Source organism: Enhydra lutris, unplaced genomic scaffold (genome assembly GCF_002288905.1).
Source record: "Enhydra lutris kenyoni isolate GAN:26980312 unplaced genomic scaffold, ASM228890v2 scaffoldscaffold33, whole genome shotgun sequence".
NCBI classification, from domain to species: Eukaryota; Metazoa; Chordata; class Mammalia; order Carnivora; family Mustelidae; genus Enhydra; species Enhydra lutris.
Genome location: NW_019154117.1, coordinates 9,409,366 through 9,424,820, shown reverse-complemented (window position 1 = coordinate 9,424,820; position 15,455 = coordinate 9,409,366). Strand labels below are relative to the sequence as shown.

The window sequence follows — 15,455 nt, the reverse complement described above, 5'->3', positions numbered from 1 at the left end:
ACCTCCCTGGAGTCAAGTTCCAGGTTTGCAAAAAGCTAAATTTTCTGGAAGTTTCCTTTCAGCTGTGTGTCCTGTAGAAAGTACATTCAGTATGGGGCAGGGAACTGAGTGCCCATGGTGATGAGGTTTGAGGACAGGGGTTGAACATTACTGTGGAACAGTGTGCGAAGTTGTGGACTGGTGTTGGGGGGACAGGTGGGTCAGGTTGGCGGTGCCCCTGTACTGGGACATGGGAGAAGGGTGTGGGGACAGCTCATTTGCTTATCCATTGTGATTTACACGGAGCCTTTGATCCAGCTCCTTGAAAATGTTTTTACAAACTCTGGCTCATTATTTCTTCAAGCCCAGAATAACAGAAGGTGGGTTGGTGTTTTTTTTCTGTGGATTCAAAGATGAAGAAATGAACTCTGCAGAATCAAAAGAGATTTTTTCAAAAATACACCACATCACAGAGGGGCAAGATAGATAAAGTATACATCACAGCTTAATAACTGAGAAAGAGGAAATAACCTGGATGCTTATTCTTGGACACTGGTGTACATGATGGCATCGTCATCCCATGGAATTATCATGTAGCCATTAACATCACGTTCATTGGGAAAACGGTTGTAACTGAACAACACTAAATGATACAAAACCAAGATAAAGCTTCATCTACACAGTGGGATAAAACTGTTCAACATACAGAGGAAATAAAGACAGAAGGAAATAAGCTTGTCTGAACAACGATTTTCCTCAATGCAGTAGGATATTGGGTAGTTGAGATTTTATTCTTTGTACTTTCCTGTACTTTTCAGCTATTCAAGATTGAAAAATGGATTCATATTATTGTCATAATCCTTGTGCTTTCATAATCATGATTATAAAAGAGTTTGTGTAGGAGAGAGAGTGGAGTGGACCAACTCTAGAGGGTGATAGGAAAGAGCTCTTTGATGATGGGACATGTGAGCCAAAGCCCAAGAGATGAGAAGGGACCAGTCATTTAGAGAACTGGGAGAAGCTCTTCCTATTTCCTATCAGCCTCCTATTTCCTATGCTATCAGCTTCTTATTTCCTATCAGCTCTTCCTGATTTTCCTATCCAGGTGAGGGGAACAGCAGGTACAAAAGCCCTGTCATAAGAATCAGTTTAGAATGGTCTAGGCCTTGGGGAAAAAACAAAAAAACCAAAAAACCAAAAAAACGAAAACAAAAACAAAAAAACCAGTGCAGGAAAGTAATGAGCAATAGGGTGGAAGAAATTGCCAAAAGCTAGATCATATAGGGCTCATGATAAGAAATTTGGGATACCCTTGTAGGGGTCTGCCATAATCTGTTTCACACTTTTGGAAAAGTCCTCCTGACAGATATATAAGGAGTAAATTATAAGGGGCAAGTGTAGAAGTCCAGAGATGAACTGAAAGCATTGCACTGGTCCAGGAGAGATGGACGGTGATTTGGAGTGGAGCGTGTAGGCTGTGGTGTGTGTCTGCCCTTGCTGTGTGCAGGAAATCATCATCATCATGATAACTGTCCTTAATAAGTTTTTGCTCATTGATACACACCACGGCCCTGCAAGGTCCGTGTGACTGTTAACCCCACTGGGGCTTTGGAAAGCCTAAAGAACTTGCCCAAGGCCAGTTCTCTGGCTCCAAAGCCAACACCCTTACCCACTCTCAACACGACCACTGGGAAACATTGGCTCTGCAGATGGGAGCTGCAAAGATGCGCAGGCGTGAGCAGAGAGGGATCTGTACCCCCAGCCATGTGCCCACAACCAACTTTGGACTGCCTTCTGCCCGCCTTACTACATCCATGTCCATTCCCAACAGCCTCACAGTTGGGCTCCCTCAGTTTGACAGAACAAGATCTGGACGGTTCCACGGACACAGCCACGGGCTAGGTTCCGAGAGGACACACTGTCCCTTTACCTTCCAGGGCCTTCGTTTTCTCATTTTCAGAGATTGGGGCTTGGCGTTGGTGTCTCCGAACTCTCGCTCCCCGGAATTCTGTGCTCATCCTTTCACTCTCTTCCAACCTGCCGTCTCCTCTTTGGAGGAAGTAGTCAAGGCTTTACTGACTTTTGAACCTTATTGAGTATTATGCCCGTTCTCGAAATTTAATTAATTTCCTGGTGATGACTCTCTTGCCTTGCATCTATGTTGTTTTCCACTTAAGGTGCAGGATGCAGTCAATGTACTTGACCATTCATGCCTACTCTTGATCCTGAGATCACAAGAGATCACCAAGAGGACAGGAGGATAGCTAGAAAGAGCTGGAAACAGAGGCCAGGAGGCAGGGAAAGTGTGTGCCCCAGTTGGTACAATGCCAGGCATCAGTGCCCGAAGCAGAGTGGCCTAGAGAGGTCCCAAGATAGAGCAGTTCAGATCTGTCCCCAGCACTCTGTCACCCCCATCCTGCCTCCAGCGAGTCTGGGGGAAACAAAGACATAGGAATGTTACTTATTTGCATCCTTGGCCTTTGAACTTGCACAAGCAAACTGACAGCTGCTGGGTGTTCTTGGTAATTCCAAGTAGTATTTTCTCTCCTTGAATACCTGTGAGTCTTCACTCATTATCCTGCAAAACCATTACAGCAGAGAATCCACCTGCATTTTTCCTCCTTGATGTGGGATGTTCCTGTGTCCCCGGAGAAGTTTATTTCAATGTTTTCCCAAGTGATTTCTCAGAACATTACACATGGGAAATATACCATGAAAGAAAAGATTAACAAAATGAGTTCTGAGGTCAAAACATTTAGGGAAAGGAGGTGCCTCTTTCCCCCTTGAAGCAGCTCAGGAAGCACATTACCGCCGTCTCCCACCTCCCCTGCTTCCCCACGTATTTGTTCACGTTTTGCCCAGGGCTGAGGTTCTGCAGAAGAACGCAGGCAGTGCCGGTTTTGCTGGGTTTTCCGTGAGCAGCGGGCTAATGGGATTCGCCTTGCCTGATACCTGGTGTCCGACTAGAGGTTGTGTGACACTCAGGGAAATAAGCATCTTTGCTTTTAACAATGATAAGTCCCATGAACTGTATGACTCTGAAATTTTCTTGTGAAAGTGGGATTCTAAGCATCGATGCATCCATTCCTGGTCGTTCAGGAAGCTCTCCCTTGAACATGACCTCTGCCACGTGGCTCTCTGTTTACATGTCTGGTGCCAAATCATTGACTGGGGGCTGTGAGCCCGGTCCATCGGGAGTGGGTTCACTCAACCCCTGCACTTGGTCTTGTCTGAGGTGGTGGTTATGAGTCTTATCCCTGCTGATACTGTCATACCAAGGAAGAGCCATGGGGTAAATCCGGACGTGTATGCGGAGGCAGGTCCCCAATGACCATTGTCACCCGCACGCGATGGCAGGATCAATCTGCCTATTACAACTAAGGGGTTAGAGTTGCAAGAATGGAGTCAAGGCCAGCTTCGTCCTTCCCTTTTGATTTTCCTATTAGAGATTTCATAAACCAAACAGGTACAGATTTTTCATCTTCTGCCTTATACTTGAACACTGACTTCACCCTTTTCCAGTGGGACATCCTTTACATTTGAATATGGACCCAGTGAGTGGCAGCGACTATGTCTTCAAGATGGGAAATAGGCCGGGAATGGAGGCACAAATCTTTCCTGTGCAAATTCACCTGTGTAAATAAGTGGTTCTCAAACCGGGGTGATTTGGAAGCCTTTGGAACAAGAATATTTCTGCCTGGGGTGAATATGCTGTCTAGGATTTGGAACAGTGGACCAAGTGGGAACCTCTTCCCACTTTTCAAGACATTTGCCTGAAGTAGGGGACATTAACTAATTGAGTCAGTCCTTGTGTCCTGTTGGTGAGACCCAGAAGGTTAGGTAGACTTGTCACTGAGAGGTGTCTTGAGTGACCCAATACGGCAAGGTCATTCTTGTCATTTCAGTGGGGGTCTGATGAGAGGGAACACAGCTCTAGAGCCAGACTTCCTGACTTTGATTCCCGACTGACATTTCCTACCTGTGTGATTTGGGGCAAGTTGTGTAACATATCTGCATCTCATTTTTTAAATTTATGACATGGGGATGATGTCATGAACATAGTACCTAGCTATAGGATAATTATGATAATTTAAGTTTAAATTAATAAATAAGAAGTATTTGAGAGTGTCGTGTGACTCAGATGATTAAGGGTCTGCCTTCGGCTAAGGTCATGATCCCTGGGTCCTGGATTGAATGAACCTTGTGTTGGGCTCCCTGCTGAGTGGGGAGTCTGCTTCTCCCTCTCCTTCTGCCTTTCCCCACCATTCATGCTTTTTCTCTCAAATCAATAAAAATCTTTAAGGAAAAGAAAAAGAAGTACTTGGGAATATTGCCTGACACAGGGTAAGTAAGTGCTGTAATATCATTGTTTCTTTGAGTCAGGACTATGATTCATCAAAAAAATACACATTTGTTCTTCTATTCTACAAATATTTATTTAGCACCTACTATGTTGCAGGCACTAGTCCAGCTGCTAGTGATTCATCAGTGGATCAAACATCAGATAAAAATCTCTGTCTTCCCAGAGCTTTCCTTTTAGTGGAATATACTAGTAAAAATGCAAAGGGAAAGAAAAAAAATAAAAATTATAGTTAGCCTAGTACCTGTTCCATAGCTGTTAGATAAATGGATATATTTTTTATATTGTTATTGTGTTATTGTCCTATAACTTTATTGGGCTGGAGGTTTGAACTCTCATCTTAGATAGGAGAAGAAAGCTAAACCTATCCAGAATGCCGTGGTAAGAAGAAACTGAAACTACTCCATACAGACTAGAAAGGGAAAAAGAGAAAGAAAAGAAATGAAGTTAGGCCCATCGCCTGTGGTCACAGATTGTGTGTAAAACGAGCTGAGGGGCACCTCACTGGCTCAGCCGGGGGAGCCTATGGCTCTTGAGTTCAGGATTGTGAGTTCGAGCCCCACGTTGGGTGTAGAGATTACTTAAAAATAAAATCTTTCAAATAAATAAATGATATGATTAATGAATAAAAAAATAAAATAAGCTGAGCCTTTTGTTGCTTTCTTATCCCTGTATCAGACATTCCACCTCTAGGCAGATTTCCATGTTGCAAGGCAGTAAGACATTCTGAGCAGCAGACCCATCTCGCTACGTAGCAAAGCAGAGAACAGTGTTGATTCTTATCAGCTGGCTGCAGCTGAAGAGAAGAATCCATAAGACCTCATTCCTCCAAAAATAATTCACTTCTGAAAGGAGACACTTCTTTGTGATAGTGACCTCCTGAGCACAGGGTTTTGCTTTGAGGGAAGAACTTGGCATGAATAAACTCCAGACTTTATTCACTAGTTCTTTTTTTTTTTTTAAGATTTTATTTATTTATTTGACAGAGAGAGATCACAAGTAGGCAGAGAGGCAGGCAGAGAGAGAGGAGGAAGCAGGCCCCCCGCTGAGCAGAGAGCCCAATGCGGGAGTCGATCCCAGGACCCTGAGATCATGACCTGAGCTGAAGGCAGAGGCTTAACCCACTGAGCCTCCCATGGGCCCTCTTTTTTTTTTTTTTTTAAACAACATATAATGTATTATTTGCCCCAGGGGTACAGGTCTGTGAATCATCAGGCTTACACATTTCATAGCACTCACCATAGCACATACCCTCCACAATGTCCATCACCCAGCCGCCCCAGCCCTCCCACCCACCACCCCTCCAGCAATCCTCAGTTTGTTTCCTGAGATTAAGAATCTCTTATGGTTTGTCTCCCTCCCCAGTCCCATCTTGTTTCATTTTTCCCTCCCTTCCTCCCACGGCTACCCGCCCTGCCTCTCAAATTTCTCATATCAGGGAGATCATATGATAATTGTCTTTCTCTGACTGACTTATTCCACTAAGCATGATACCCTCTAGTTCCATCCACGTCATTGCAAATGGCAAGATTTCGGTTTTTTGATGGCTGCATAGTATTCCATCATACATATATACCACCTCTTCTCTATCTATTCATTTGTTGATGGACATCTAGGTTCTTTCCATAGTTTGGCTATTGTAGACATTTTTGCTATAAATATTTGGGTGCACGTGCCCCTTCAGACCACTACATTTGTATCTTTAGGGTAAATACCCATTAGTGCAATTGCTGGGTTGTAGGTAGCTCTATTTTCAACATTTTGAGGAACCTCCATGCTGTTTTCCAGAGTGGTTGCACCAACTTGCATTCCCACCAACAGTGTAGGAGGGTTCCCCTTTCTCCGCATCCTCGCCAGCATCTGTCGTTTCCTGACTGTTTAATTTTAGCCATTCTGCCTGGGGTGAGGTGGGATCTCACTGTGGTTTTGATTTGTATTTCCCTGATGCCAAGTATTCACTGGTTCTTTGTCTTTTCTTTTCCAGGAATCTTCTCTACGTCTACCCACAGAGGCTAAACTTCGCTAACAAACTGGCTTCGGCGCGGAATATCACTATAAAGATCCAGTTTATGTGTGGAGAGGATGCTAGCAGCGCGATGCCGGTAAAGACGGACAAACGTGTGCCTTCCACCAGGGCACTGGTGGTCCCCCCCGACCCGGTCGGTCCAGGCAGACAAAATGCAGGGCTCGTCCTCATGCAGAGTCCATCCAGTCAAGCCTGCATGTCAACACCTGCTAAGGCCTTCGGGGCTACTCCAGTATGGGTCCCAGGGTGCTGAAGGGGAAACAGGGTCATTCTAAGCTGAAAGTCTCTTCCCCGACTTACTCGGTAGTGATCTGTGACATTTGGAAGAGCAGATCGTTTTAGAGCATTGAAAAACGTTACGAAATCTTTCCACATCACCCTCCTGGCGGAAGAGCTGGCGAGGCGGGCCCGCTGTGTCGGCCATGTTTGCACTCACCCAAGCCCCAGGCTGCCTCTGGAGGTAAATGTGAAATATTGCCTAATAACAATAACACCCACGCTGTCTCAGCACCCTTCAGGAGTGGGTCTTCAGCCTGAGACAAAATATAAATCAAATAATAAGATATACTACCGCACTCTCGAAGGCACCCAAAAGGCCAGAATTTGTGTTATTTTATGTTTCTGCCACTAAATGAGATGGGCAGTCATCCCATCCCTAAGCCCTAGAATTCCGGTCCTATACCTTTCTACTGAAGGAAATTTTTTCCAGTGTTTCTATTCTTCAGATACCTACTCTTTTTTTTTTTTTTTTTTCTTTAAAAAATCATCCTTCTCTTGACACATGCACCTTCCCAAGGCAAGGTCTCTTTTTGTGACAGTGATGTGAAAACAGTCCTCAAGGAGGGCTCCCGTGGTTCCCTGCTCTAGCCCTTAGCAAGGCTCCCGGGGCTGTCTGGTACAGCTCTGCAGAAGCTTCTGGGAGGGGACACGTGAGGGCCAGTCCCAGCCTGTTCTCCACTCCCCAAGCCCTGGGACCTTGTCATGACTGTTGCTGCAAATAGGAGAAGGCTCTTGTTTTCTTTGCCCAAAGGTGAGTCAAATCATGTACCTTCAGGGCTGAGTCAGGCCACAGGAGGTGTCTTTTTTTTTTTTTTTTTTTGAAGATTTCATTTATTTATTTGACAGAGCACAAGCAGACAGAGCAACAGACAGAGGGAGAGGGAGAGGGGAAGCAGGGTTGCCGCTGAGCAGGGAGCCCGACACGGGGCTCGATCCGAGGACCCTGGGATGTGACCTGAGCCGAAAGCAGACGTTTAACTGAATGTGCCACCCAGGCACCCCTAGTGTATTTTTCTAAATAACAGGAGCACGTTGACAAGCCAGGGAACGTCCTGATCACACAAGAGACCAGGTCCATGTCTTTGGAGGAGAAAGAACCTGGATCAGAGTCACTGGGGACAAAACCATGTGGCTTTGCCTAGAGTATGGACCTCTAGACAGCGAGGCCAAGTGGAGAGGGTACTGGTTTTCTAGTCTCACACCCATCTGGCTCTCGGTCACTAATACAGCTCCTTGGGGCCTCAGTTTACCCTTCACAGCTGGTTCTTCTACATTGGTGTGCAGTTGGGTCAGTTGTAAATCCAGCACACTTAATTTACAAAATGTAGCTTTGCCAGACTCAAACATCCATGGGGCTGATGACAGTTGCTTTGGTATGCCCCAAACCCCCTGCTAATCTGGTCCTTTCTCTATTGGCACGCAGGTCATCTTTGGAAAATCCACTGGCCCTGAATTTCTGCAGGAAGTATACACAGCTGTTACGTACCATAATAAGTGAGTACATTTCCGCATCTCAGATATATGCCATGGTTGTGTCAGTATCTCCTGGCTTTTCTGAATCCCCTTTTGGTGATTCCTCCCAAAAGTTTTTATAACTCAGGGACTACGGGGCAAAGGAAATATGTCGGTTCTATGATTCTTTGCTGCAGATGCATACTTTTTGTCATTAACTAAGACAGAGAAGAACATGTCTTTAAGAAGTGAATATTGTTTTGACTTTTCGGGAGCCTTCTGATGTAGCATGACACAGAGAAGTTTTATGGTATTAAACAAAGTAATACATTTCCTAACTAGCTGGAGATACTGCAGGGGGTCAGAAGCAAAATCCAACTCTCCTTTCCCTGTCTCCTTGTCTTCTAAATAATACTCCACATCTGTGCTACTATCTACTTTAAGAACATGGAAGTTGGCCAAAAGAGAAATGGGACCCTCATTATTCTGTGGGTACACTGAGTCACAGATTAATGTCTCAAACCATCATTGACATTTCACAGGTTGGGGAGGGAGCATCAGATGGACTCAGGTTTGATCCTGGCTTGATAACCTTGGCCTATTGAAGTATTTCTCTGAACCCTCTTTCCTACCCTGGGACAGGTTGAGATGAGTAATGTACTTGAAGCCCTTAGTCAAGTATCTGGGTCTTTGTAATTCAGTGAATCAGGTTCCCTTTCCTTCCTGTCGGCATTCATTTGCTAATCTAGATTCCTCTGATGAAGGCCAGAGATGGGGCCCGTCTCTGTTCTTGGGGGTGGAGATAGAAAAGGAGGCCATAGCAAGACCAAGTCTTCTTTTGGAAATAAGTTGAACTTTCCCATTATGTGTGGAGTTTGTTTGTTTGTTTTCCTGACAATGCCTTAAGTTTGTGAGGAGTCCTTTGTAAACAAAGCAGGTCTGGGGGTATAAAGGTTGGTCTCAAGGATCTTCAGCGTGGGAGCAGAATGATGTAAAATGAGAAGCACACCAAGCAGGCAAATTCTGAGGTGCAAAGGGCCTGTGGCATTAGAAGGGATCATTGGAGAAAGCATCATTCTTGCTTAAGCTTTCTCATGTACAATGTGCTTTTGAAACAGGTCTCCTGACTTCTATGAAGAAGTGAAAATCAAGCTCCCGGCTAAGCTCACCGTAAATCACCACCTCCTGTTCACCTTCTATCATATCAGCTGTCAGCAGAAGCAGGGGGCCTCCGTGGAAAGTCTCCTGGGGTACTCGGTAAGTCGTTTCCAACTTACCGATTCACACTGTGGTGGTTGGACTCCAAGGTCCCTGCAGACATAAACAATTCAGTTCAGCTCACTTGCTTTTTTCCCATCAGAATTAGCAAAATGTGCCAAACCAGATTCTAGCAAAGAGCAGAAATGACGTGACTTGGCACATGACAAATTTCTGGAATGGCAAGCTAGCGGGTGGTAGATATTGGAAGAATACGCATTTATAAAATAGCATTGCAACATCCATTATTTCTAGATCCCATATATATGCTCCACTTCCCCCAGGGGAAGAAAGTTATTTCTTTAAGAAATATAACGGGTAAAATAAACGTTGATGTTGTCTAGACACTCACAAACATGGGCCATAAAGAAAAATGCTACTACTTTGGCTCTGAAAGCAGTAAATCACTGATACCCCTATCTCCGGAGCTCTCAGGGAATTTAAAATGCAAAGAATTTGACAGAAATTACTGCTCGCAAGAGGCCTGGTCAATATCTAATCATCATTCAATTGCATTTGATTATTGTGAGCTAGATAAATGGCCAGCATGATATGCTGTAATAATTCCGCTTTATTCTTTACATCATCTGTTTCAGTGGCTGCCAATTCTCCTAAATGAACGTCTTCAGACTGGATCCTACTGTCTCCCTGTTGCCTTGGAAAAGCTGCCCCCCAATTACTCCATGCATTCAGCAGAGGTAAGCAGCCAGCTAGCCACTCCCGTGCCTTCCTATCTTCCAGTTCTCCAAGGAAGTTAGAAAAGCAAGCTTTGGGGGCACGTGGGTGGCCGGCTCAGTTGGTTGAGCGCCCAGCTCTTGATTTTGGCTCAGGTCATGATCTCAGGGTCGTGAGATCTAGCCCTGAGTTGGGCTCCCTGCTCAGGGTGGAGTCTGCTTGAGATTCTCTCTCTCCCTCTGCCCCTCTCCCTACTTGGTCCCTCGCTCTCTCTTTCTCTCTTAAATAAATAAAAAAAGTCTTAAACCAAAACAACAACAACAAAAAAGGAAAACAAGCTTTCATGTGAAATTTCTTGACTTTCAAATGTTGGCAGCTAGTTCAAAATGTTTCCAGCCCTGGGCCACACAGAACTGTCTGGAGGCTGGATCCAGCATTGGGCCCCAGTCTGTGACTCTGTCTTGGAGAGTTCCAGAAGTCCACACTCCAGGCACTCTTCCCACTCCTGTGAGGACAGCGTGCTTCCTTCCACTAGCGTGCAGGAGGTGCCCACACTCCCGTGGCTGGGTCAGGCTAGGCCGTTCTCTCGCAGGGCTGTATGATAGTGTCTCTAGAGGATGACTATTCTGGTGGGGAATTAAGGCCAGAAATGGTCCCCAAGGACTGCAGAACCACCAACATATAAATGGTATAAAAGAGTCATTTTAAGTAATGAATGCAGAAGCCTTTGGGACTGCTCTCTGGAAACCTTTTGTTAAAAGGGAAAGTGACTGCAGGCTCTCCAAGGCATTAAAGTTTCATGCCTTGTAAGATATTCTACACTTTGTCTCGACGTTCCTGATTAACGGGGAAATCACTGCAATATGACTTTTTTTTTTTAAAGATTTTATTTATTTATTTGACAGAGATCACAAGTAGACAGAGAGGCAGACAGAGAGAGAGGAAGGGAAGCAGGCTCCTGCAGAGCAGAGAGCCCAATGCGGGACTTGATCCCAGGACCCTGGATTTATGACCTGAGCTGAAGGCAGAGGCTTAGCCCACTGAGCCACCCAGACACCCCAATATGACTTTTTTTTTTTTTTAAAGATTTTATTTATTTATTTGACAGAGATCACAAGTAGGCAGAGGCAGACAGAGAGAGAGGGAAGCAGGCTCCCCGCTGAGCAGAGAGCCCGATGCGGGGCTTGATCCCAGGACCTTGAGATCATGACCTGAGCTGAAGGCAGAGGCTTAACCCACGGAGCTACCCAGGCGTCCCCAATGCAATATGACTTTATTCCCATCCCTAGAATCCAGGGTCATCAATGCTGGATGGGAGCTTAGGATCCATCACTCACTTCAGACCCCTCCCATCAGTATAAGAAAATGAGAGTTAATTCGACTCGTCAAAGTAACAACAACTCGTTCTGTGAAGAACTGAACCCGAGTGCAGGACTCCTGACTCCTCGGCTAGTTCTCTCAGGCTTCTAGGGAGGGACACAGCTGCGTAACCCTGACATTCACACTCACGCTGCCTTGCTCTGCTAGTCTGTAACCAGAAAAGGGGATTGGATTGCTAATTGTTTTTTTTTTTTTCTTTTCCCTTTAACACAGAAAGTCCCTTCACAGAATCCTCCCATTAAATGGGCTGAAGGACACAAGGGGGTATTTAATATTGAAGTGCAGGCTGTTTCTTCTGTCCACACCCAGGTAAGGAACCTATCAGCGTCCTCTTCAAATCAGAGGCAGAGGGCTCACAAGAAGAAGGGGGTGCAGCAGAGAACCGTCTGTGGACAGGCCAGTAGAGGACCAGTAACAGAGTTCATGCATGGATACAACAAGAAACCACCTTCACTGCATCCTGGAGGCTTACAGGCCTGTTCAGGTTTTACTGGTCATTTAAAGGGAGAGACCTCCTAATGCTGTCGAGTGCCTAGATGAAGGAATGCAGTATCTGCCCTTTGGGCTGAGACACCATGCAAGGGGCACCATGAACAACCTTTTCCTGCTGCTGTCTCACTCCCCTTTGTCATTCCGCCATTTTCCCCAGCTTTTTGTTTTTGTTTTTTTTTTTCCAGTTCTCCATTCCTCCCTTTTCTTGCCCCTGTCTGCACTTTCCATCTGTTCAGACCCCATTTTGGCTGTGTGTTTAACCAAGTGTGCTCGCCTCTGCCCACAACCAGATCAGATCCGAGGCCAAATTCTATTTTCTTCAGTTACTAGTCATCAACAGATTCTGTTCTGTGCCCGCCGCTCTTCCGAGGCGGCCGTAGCCTCGGTCTGAAACCGGCAGGTCCTAGAGCTTCGGGTCATGAGCCCCCCCGTGGAGTGTGGACGGGGTCCGCCCCAGGACGCCTGCTGTCTGTCTTCCCAGGACAACCACCTGGAGAAGTTCTTCACCCTCTGCCACTCCCTGGAGAACCAGGTGACCTTCCCCATCCGCGTGCTGGACCAGAAGATCAGCGAGACGGCACTGGAGCACGAGCTGAAGCTCAGCCTCATCTGCTTGAACTCCTCCCGCCTGGAGCCGCTGGTGCTCTTCCTGCACCTGGTGCTGGACAAGCTCTTCCAGCTGTCCGTGCAGCCCATGGTCATCGCCGGCCAGACAGGTAGGGCCCGCGGGGCTGGGGCGGGGCCGGACGGGTAGGCAGCGCCTTGTGTGACACGTGACTTTCCAGAAATCCCGAGAACGGGGACAATGGGATCTTCCTTTCTATCGATGATGTGAGTCCAAGGGAAGCCAAAACCAGGGATAATTTTTTTTTTTTTGAGACTTCCTGGGCATTGAATGAAAAACAGATTAATATAGGATGCTTAAAATGATAGTTTTCAAAAATAGGTGTATTGAATGATTAGAGGTGATAGTTCAAAGTCCATTCCTGGTAATTGATGGATTCATTTGAACACTGGGGTATTTTTATTTTCTTGACCAACAAGGAAATACGATGTTTTTAAGGAAGTAAGACAGCTCGTATTAAATGGCAGCAAAGGAACTCTCCAAATGGAAACTCAGTGGGATCACTTCTTTAATTGAGCTATAAAACACATACCCTAAAATCCACCAAAGTGTACAATTCACTGGCTTTTAGCACATCTCATGGCTGTGCAACTGTCACTGGTCTCCAGTTCCAGGAGATTTTCATTAGCCCGAACTGAAACCCATGCCCCTTGGCAGTTGCTCCCCATTCACCCTTCCCCTCAGCTCCTGACAACCACTCATCCACTTTCCAATAGTATGTTTTAAATGCTTACTTGGCACAAATTAACACTATTTAAATACAATGTGTAAGACTTCTCTTGGAGACAATGTCACGTAAGACCTGGGTCCAGTGGTCCTCCCGACTCCTGCAGGAGAAGGCCAGGCAGTGGGGCGCCTTTGTTGGATGCCGTTTTCAGCTGGGCTGATGTCATTTTGAGCCCCCAGACTCGCAGATGTCTTTCGGACGTTGCTCGTGCTCCCAGGGCTCTGCTAAGTCTTGTGGGCTTGGCAGTAACAGTTGAGAGCGTGTGGACCTCAGAGAACTTAAAACTGAGCAAAGAGCATCAGCGCAGGACCATCCTCTAAAGGACACAGCTAAATATTGGGGGAGGTGAGAACCTCAGTCTGGGAAGACGAAGGAGGGCCCAGGAGGAAGACAGCGGTATTGAGATAGCTTTGAAGGATGGGTGGGGGGCAAGGGGCCCACATAGGGATAGTCAGATGTGCAGGGCAAGCACAGAAACCCAGAGTGTCTGGTTCAGAACAGAAGGGGTTCCGAAAATGGTATCAAAAGACACCTTCCTGGGAGTGTCAGAAGAGAAGTGACTGGCACAATGGGGCTATGGTACGGGAGCGAGTGGGTGGGGAGGGAGTGAGGCACTCAGAGCCTGGCACATGCTGGGCAGCCTTCAGAGCCAGGGAAGAAGAGGACCTCCGAATCCCCCGCTCACGCTGTGTCCTGGGACGCGTCTCTCGTGGTGCCACAGTTAAGGTATCCTGTGTTGCAGACCAGCGTTTCCTCGCTGCAGCCGTTGCCTCTCCAGCTAGAGCCCTGCTGAGTGGCTAGCTCCACCATCCCCAGATTCCTTCCCATGCCCCCACATATTTGCACTCGCACACAGACCTCTGCAGTAGACAAACCATTCATTCCTAGGTTTTAAGCTGCTTCTTTGTAGCAAGTTGCCACCCGTCCTGGGGCAACAGCCACCGACTAGGTGGAGGCACTTAACATAGAAGCATTTATTCAGAATATGTCAAGTGCTCTGGTCATCACAGGGGTGGAGACGAGAAGAAGGGAGAAATACGCTTCTCCCCAGATGGCTGGAAGCCTGCTCAGGGAGACAGAGGTGACCACCGGGAGCAGCCAAAGAACTTTGAGTCTTGGCGTCCCTGAAGCCCTGTACCGAGTCATGTCCGAGGCTTCTTGGAGGAGGCGGATGGCGGGAGCACAGAGGGCTTTCCAGCTGAGAACAACAACATGCAAAAAATTGCAGAGCTGAGACAGAGCAGACATGTGATGGGGACAGGACAATTGCCTCATTTTAAAGGAAGTTGAATTGGAGCAGGAAAGAAGGGTAACAAGTTTGGGTAACGAGGGTGAAGCCAAACTGTGGAGGGCTGGGAGCTCCTGAACAAGACCGTGTACGGTAAATCAGTAGTTTTGTGCAGACCCATGTGGAGGAGAGCATGACACAGCTACTTTTCTAGATTAATCTGTATGCCAAGAAACTGCATGGTGCAAGGAAACATCTCAGATGGGAGGGTGTGTGAGAATCACCAGGTCATCTTAAGATCACGGCTCGGTGGCAGGGGGAGGATGCCTCGATGGTCTCCTGTCTTTGCGGTGAAGACCCGCAGTGCTGGCCAGAGGAGGCTGAGGAAGGGGGAGAGGTGACGTGGTTTGCAGTCAGCAGAGCTGGGATGGAGGAGTTGTCCCCACAAACACTTGCCCTGCCCTGGCCGCCATCTCGCCCAGCCTGGTTCAGCAGGTCCGCTGTGAGGACTCCTTGACGCTGCCCCAGAGAACATTCTAGCTGGGGTTCCTTCGGGACCAATTGTGAGGCCGCCTGTTTTTCTCTTGGTTCCTCAGCCAACTTCTCCCAGTTTGCGTTTGAGTCCGTGGTGGCCATAGCCAACAGTCTGCACAACAGCAACGACCTGGCCAAGGACCAGCACGGGAGGAACTGCCTCCTGGCCTCCTACGTGCACTACGTCTTCCGCCTGCCGGAGCCGCCGAGGGACCCACCCAAGTCAGGTAGGGTTGACCCCCCAACCCCCACCCCGGCCATGGGTGCCTGGTGGGTGGGACCCTGCGCCTGGCCTGCTACCCTGTAATTCAAAATATCATAAAAAGCCCAAAGTTAAATTGTATATTTGATTCTTTGTTGTTGTTAAAATTGATTTTACTAATTTTTTAATTTATTTTTGTATTGGTGATGCCAGACTTATTTGAATGCCGAAATTAGAAA

At 46.9% G+C, this 15,455-nt stretch overlaps 1 protein-coding gene across 3 annotated transcripts in view; it reads left to right on the top strand.

Annotated features, from left to right (window-relative positions):
- LOC111153567 (dedicator of cytokinesis 8) overlaps window positions 1-15,455 on the top strand; it is a 178,860-nt gene that overhangs the window by 92,513 nt on the left and 70,892 nt on the right. For all 3 annotated transcript variants that reach the window (XM_022512673.1, XM_022512674.1, XM_022512675.1), the window contains 7 exons: window positions 6,324-6,441; window positions 8,068-8,138; window positions 9,215-9,353; window positions 9,950-10,051; window positions 11,622-11,717; window positions 12,382-12,616; window positions 15,077-15,241. In XM_022512673.1, coding sequence (XP_022368381.1) covers window positions 6,324-6,441; window positions 8,068-8,138; window positions 9,215-9,353; window positions 9,950-10,051; window positions 11,622-11,717; window positions 12,382-12,616; window positions 15,077-15,241 — 926 coding nt within the window. The remainder of the gene's footprint in view (window positions 1-6,323; window positions 6,442-8,067; window positions 8,139-9,214; window positions 9,354-9,949; window positions 10,052-11,621; window positions 11,718-12,381; window positions 12,617-15,076; window positions 15,242-15,455) is intronic.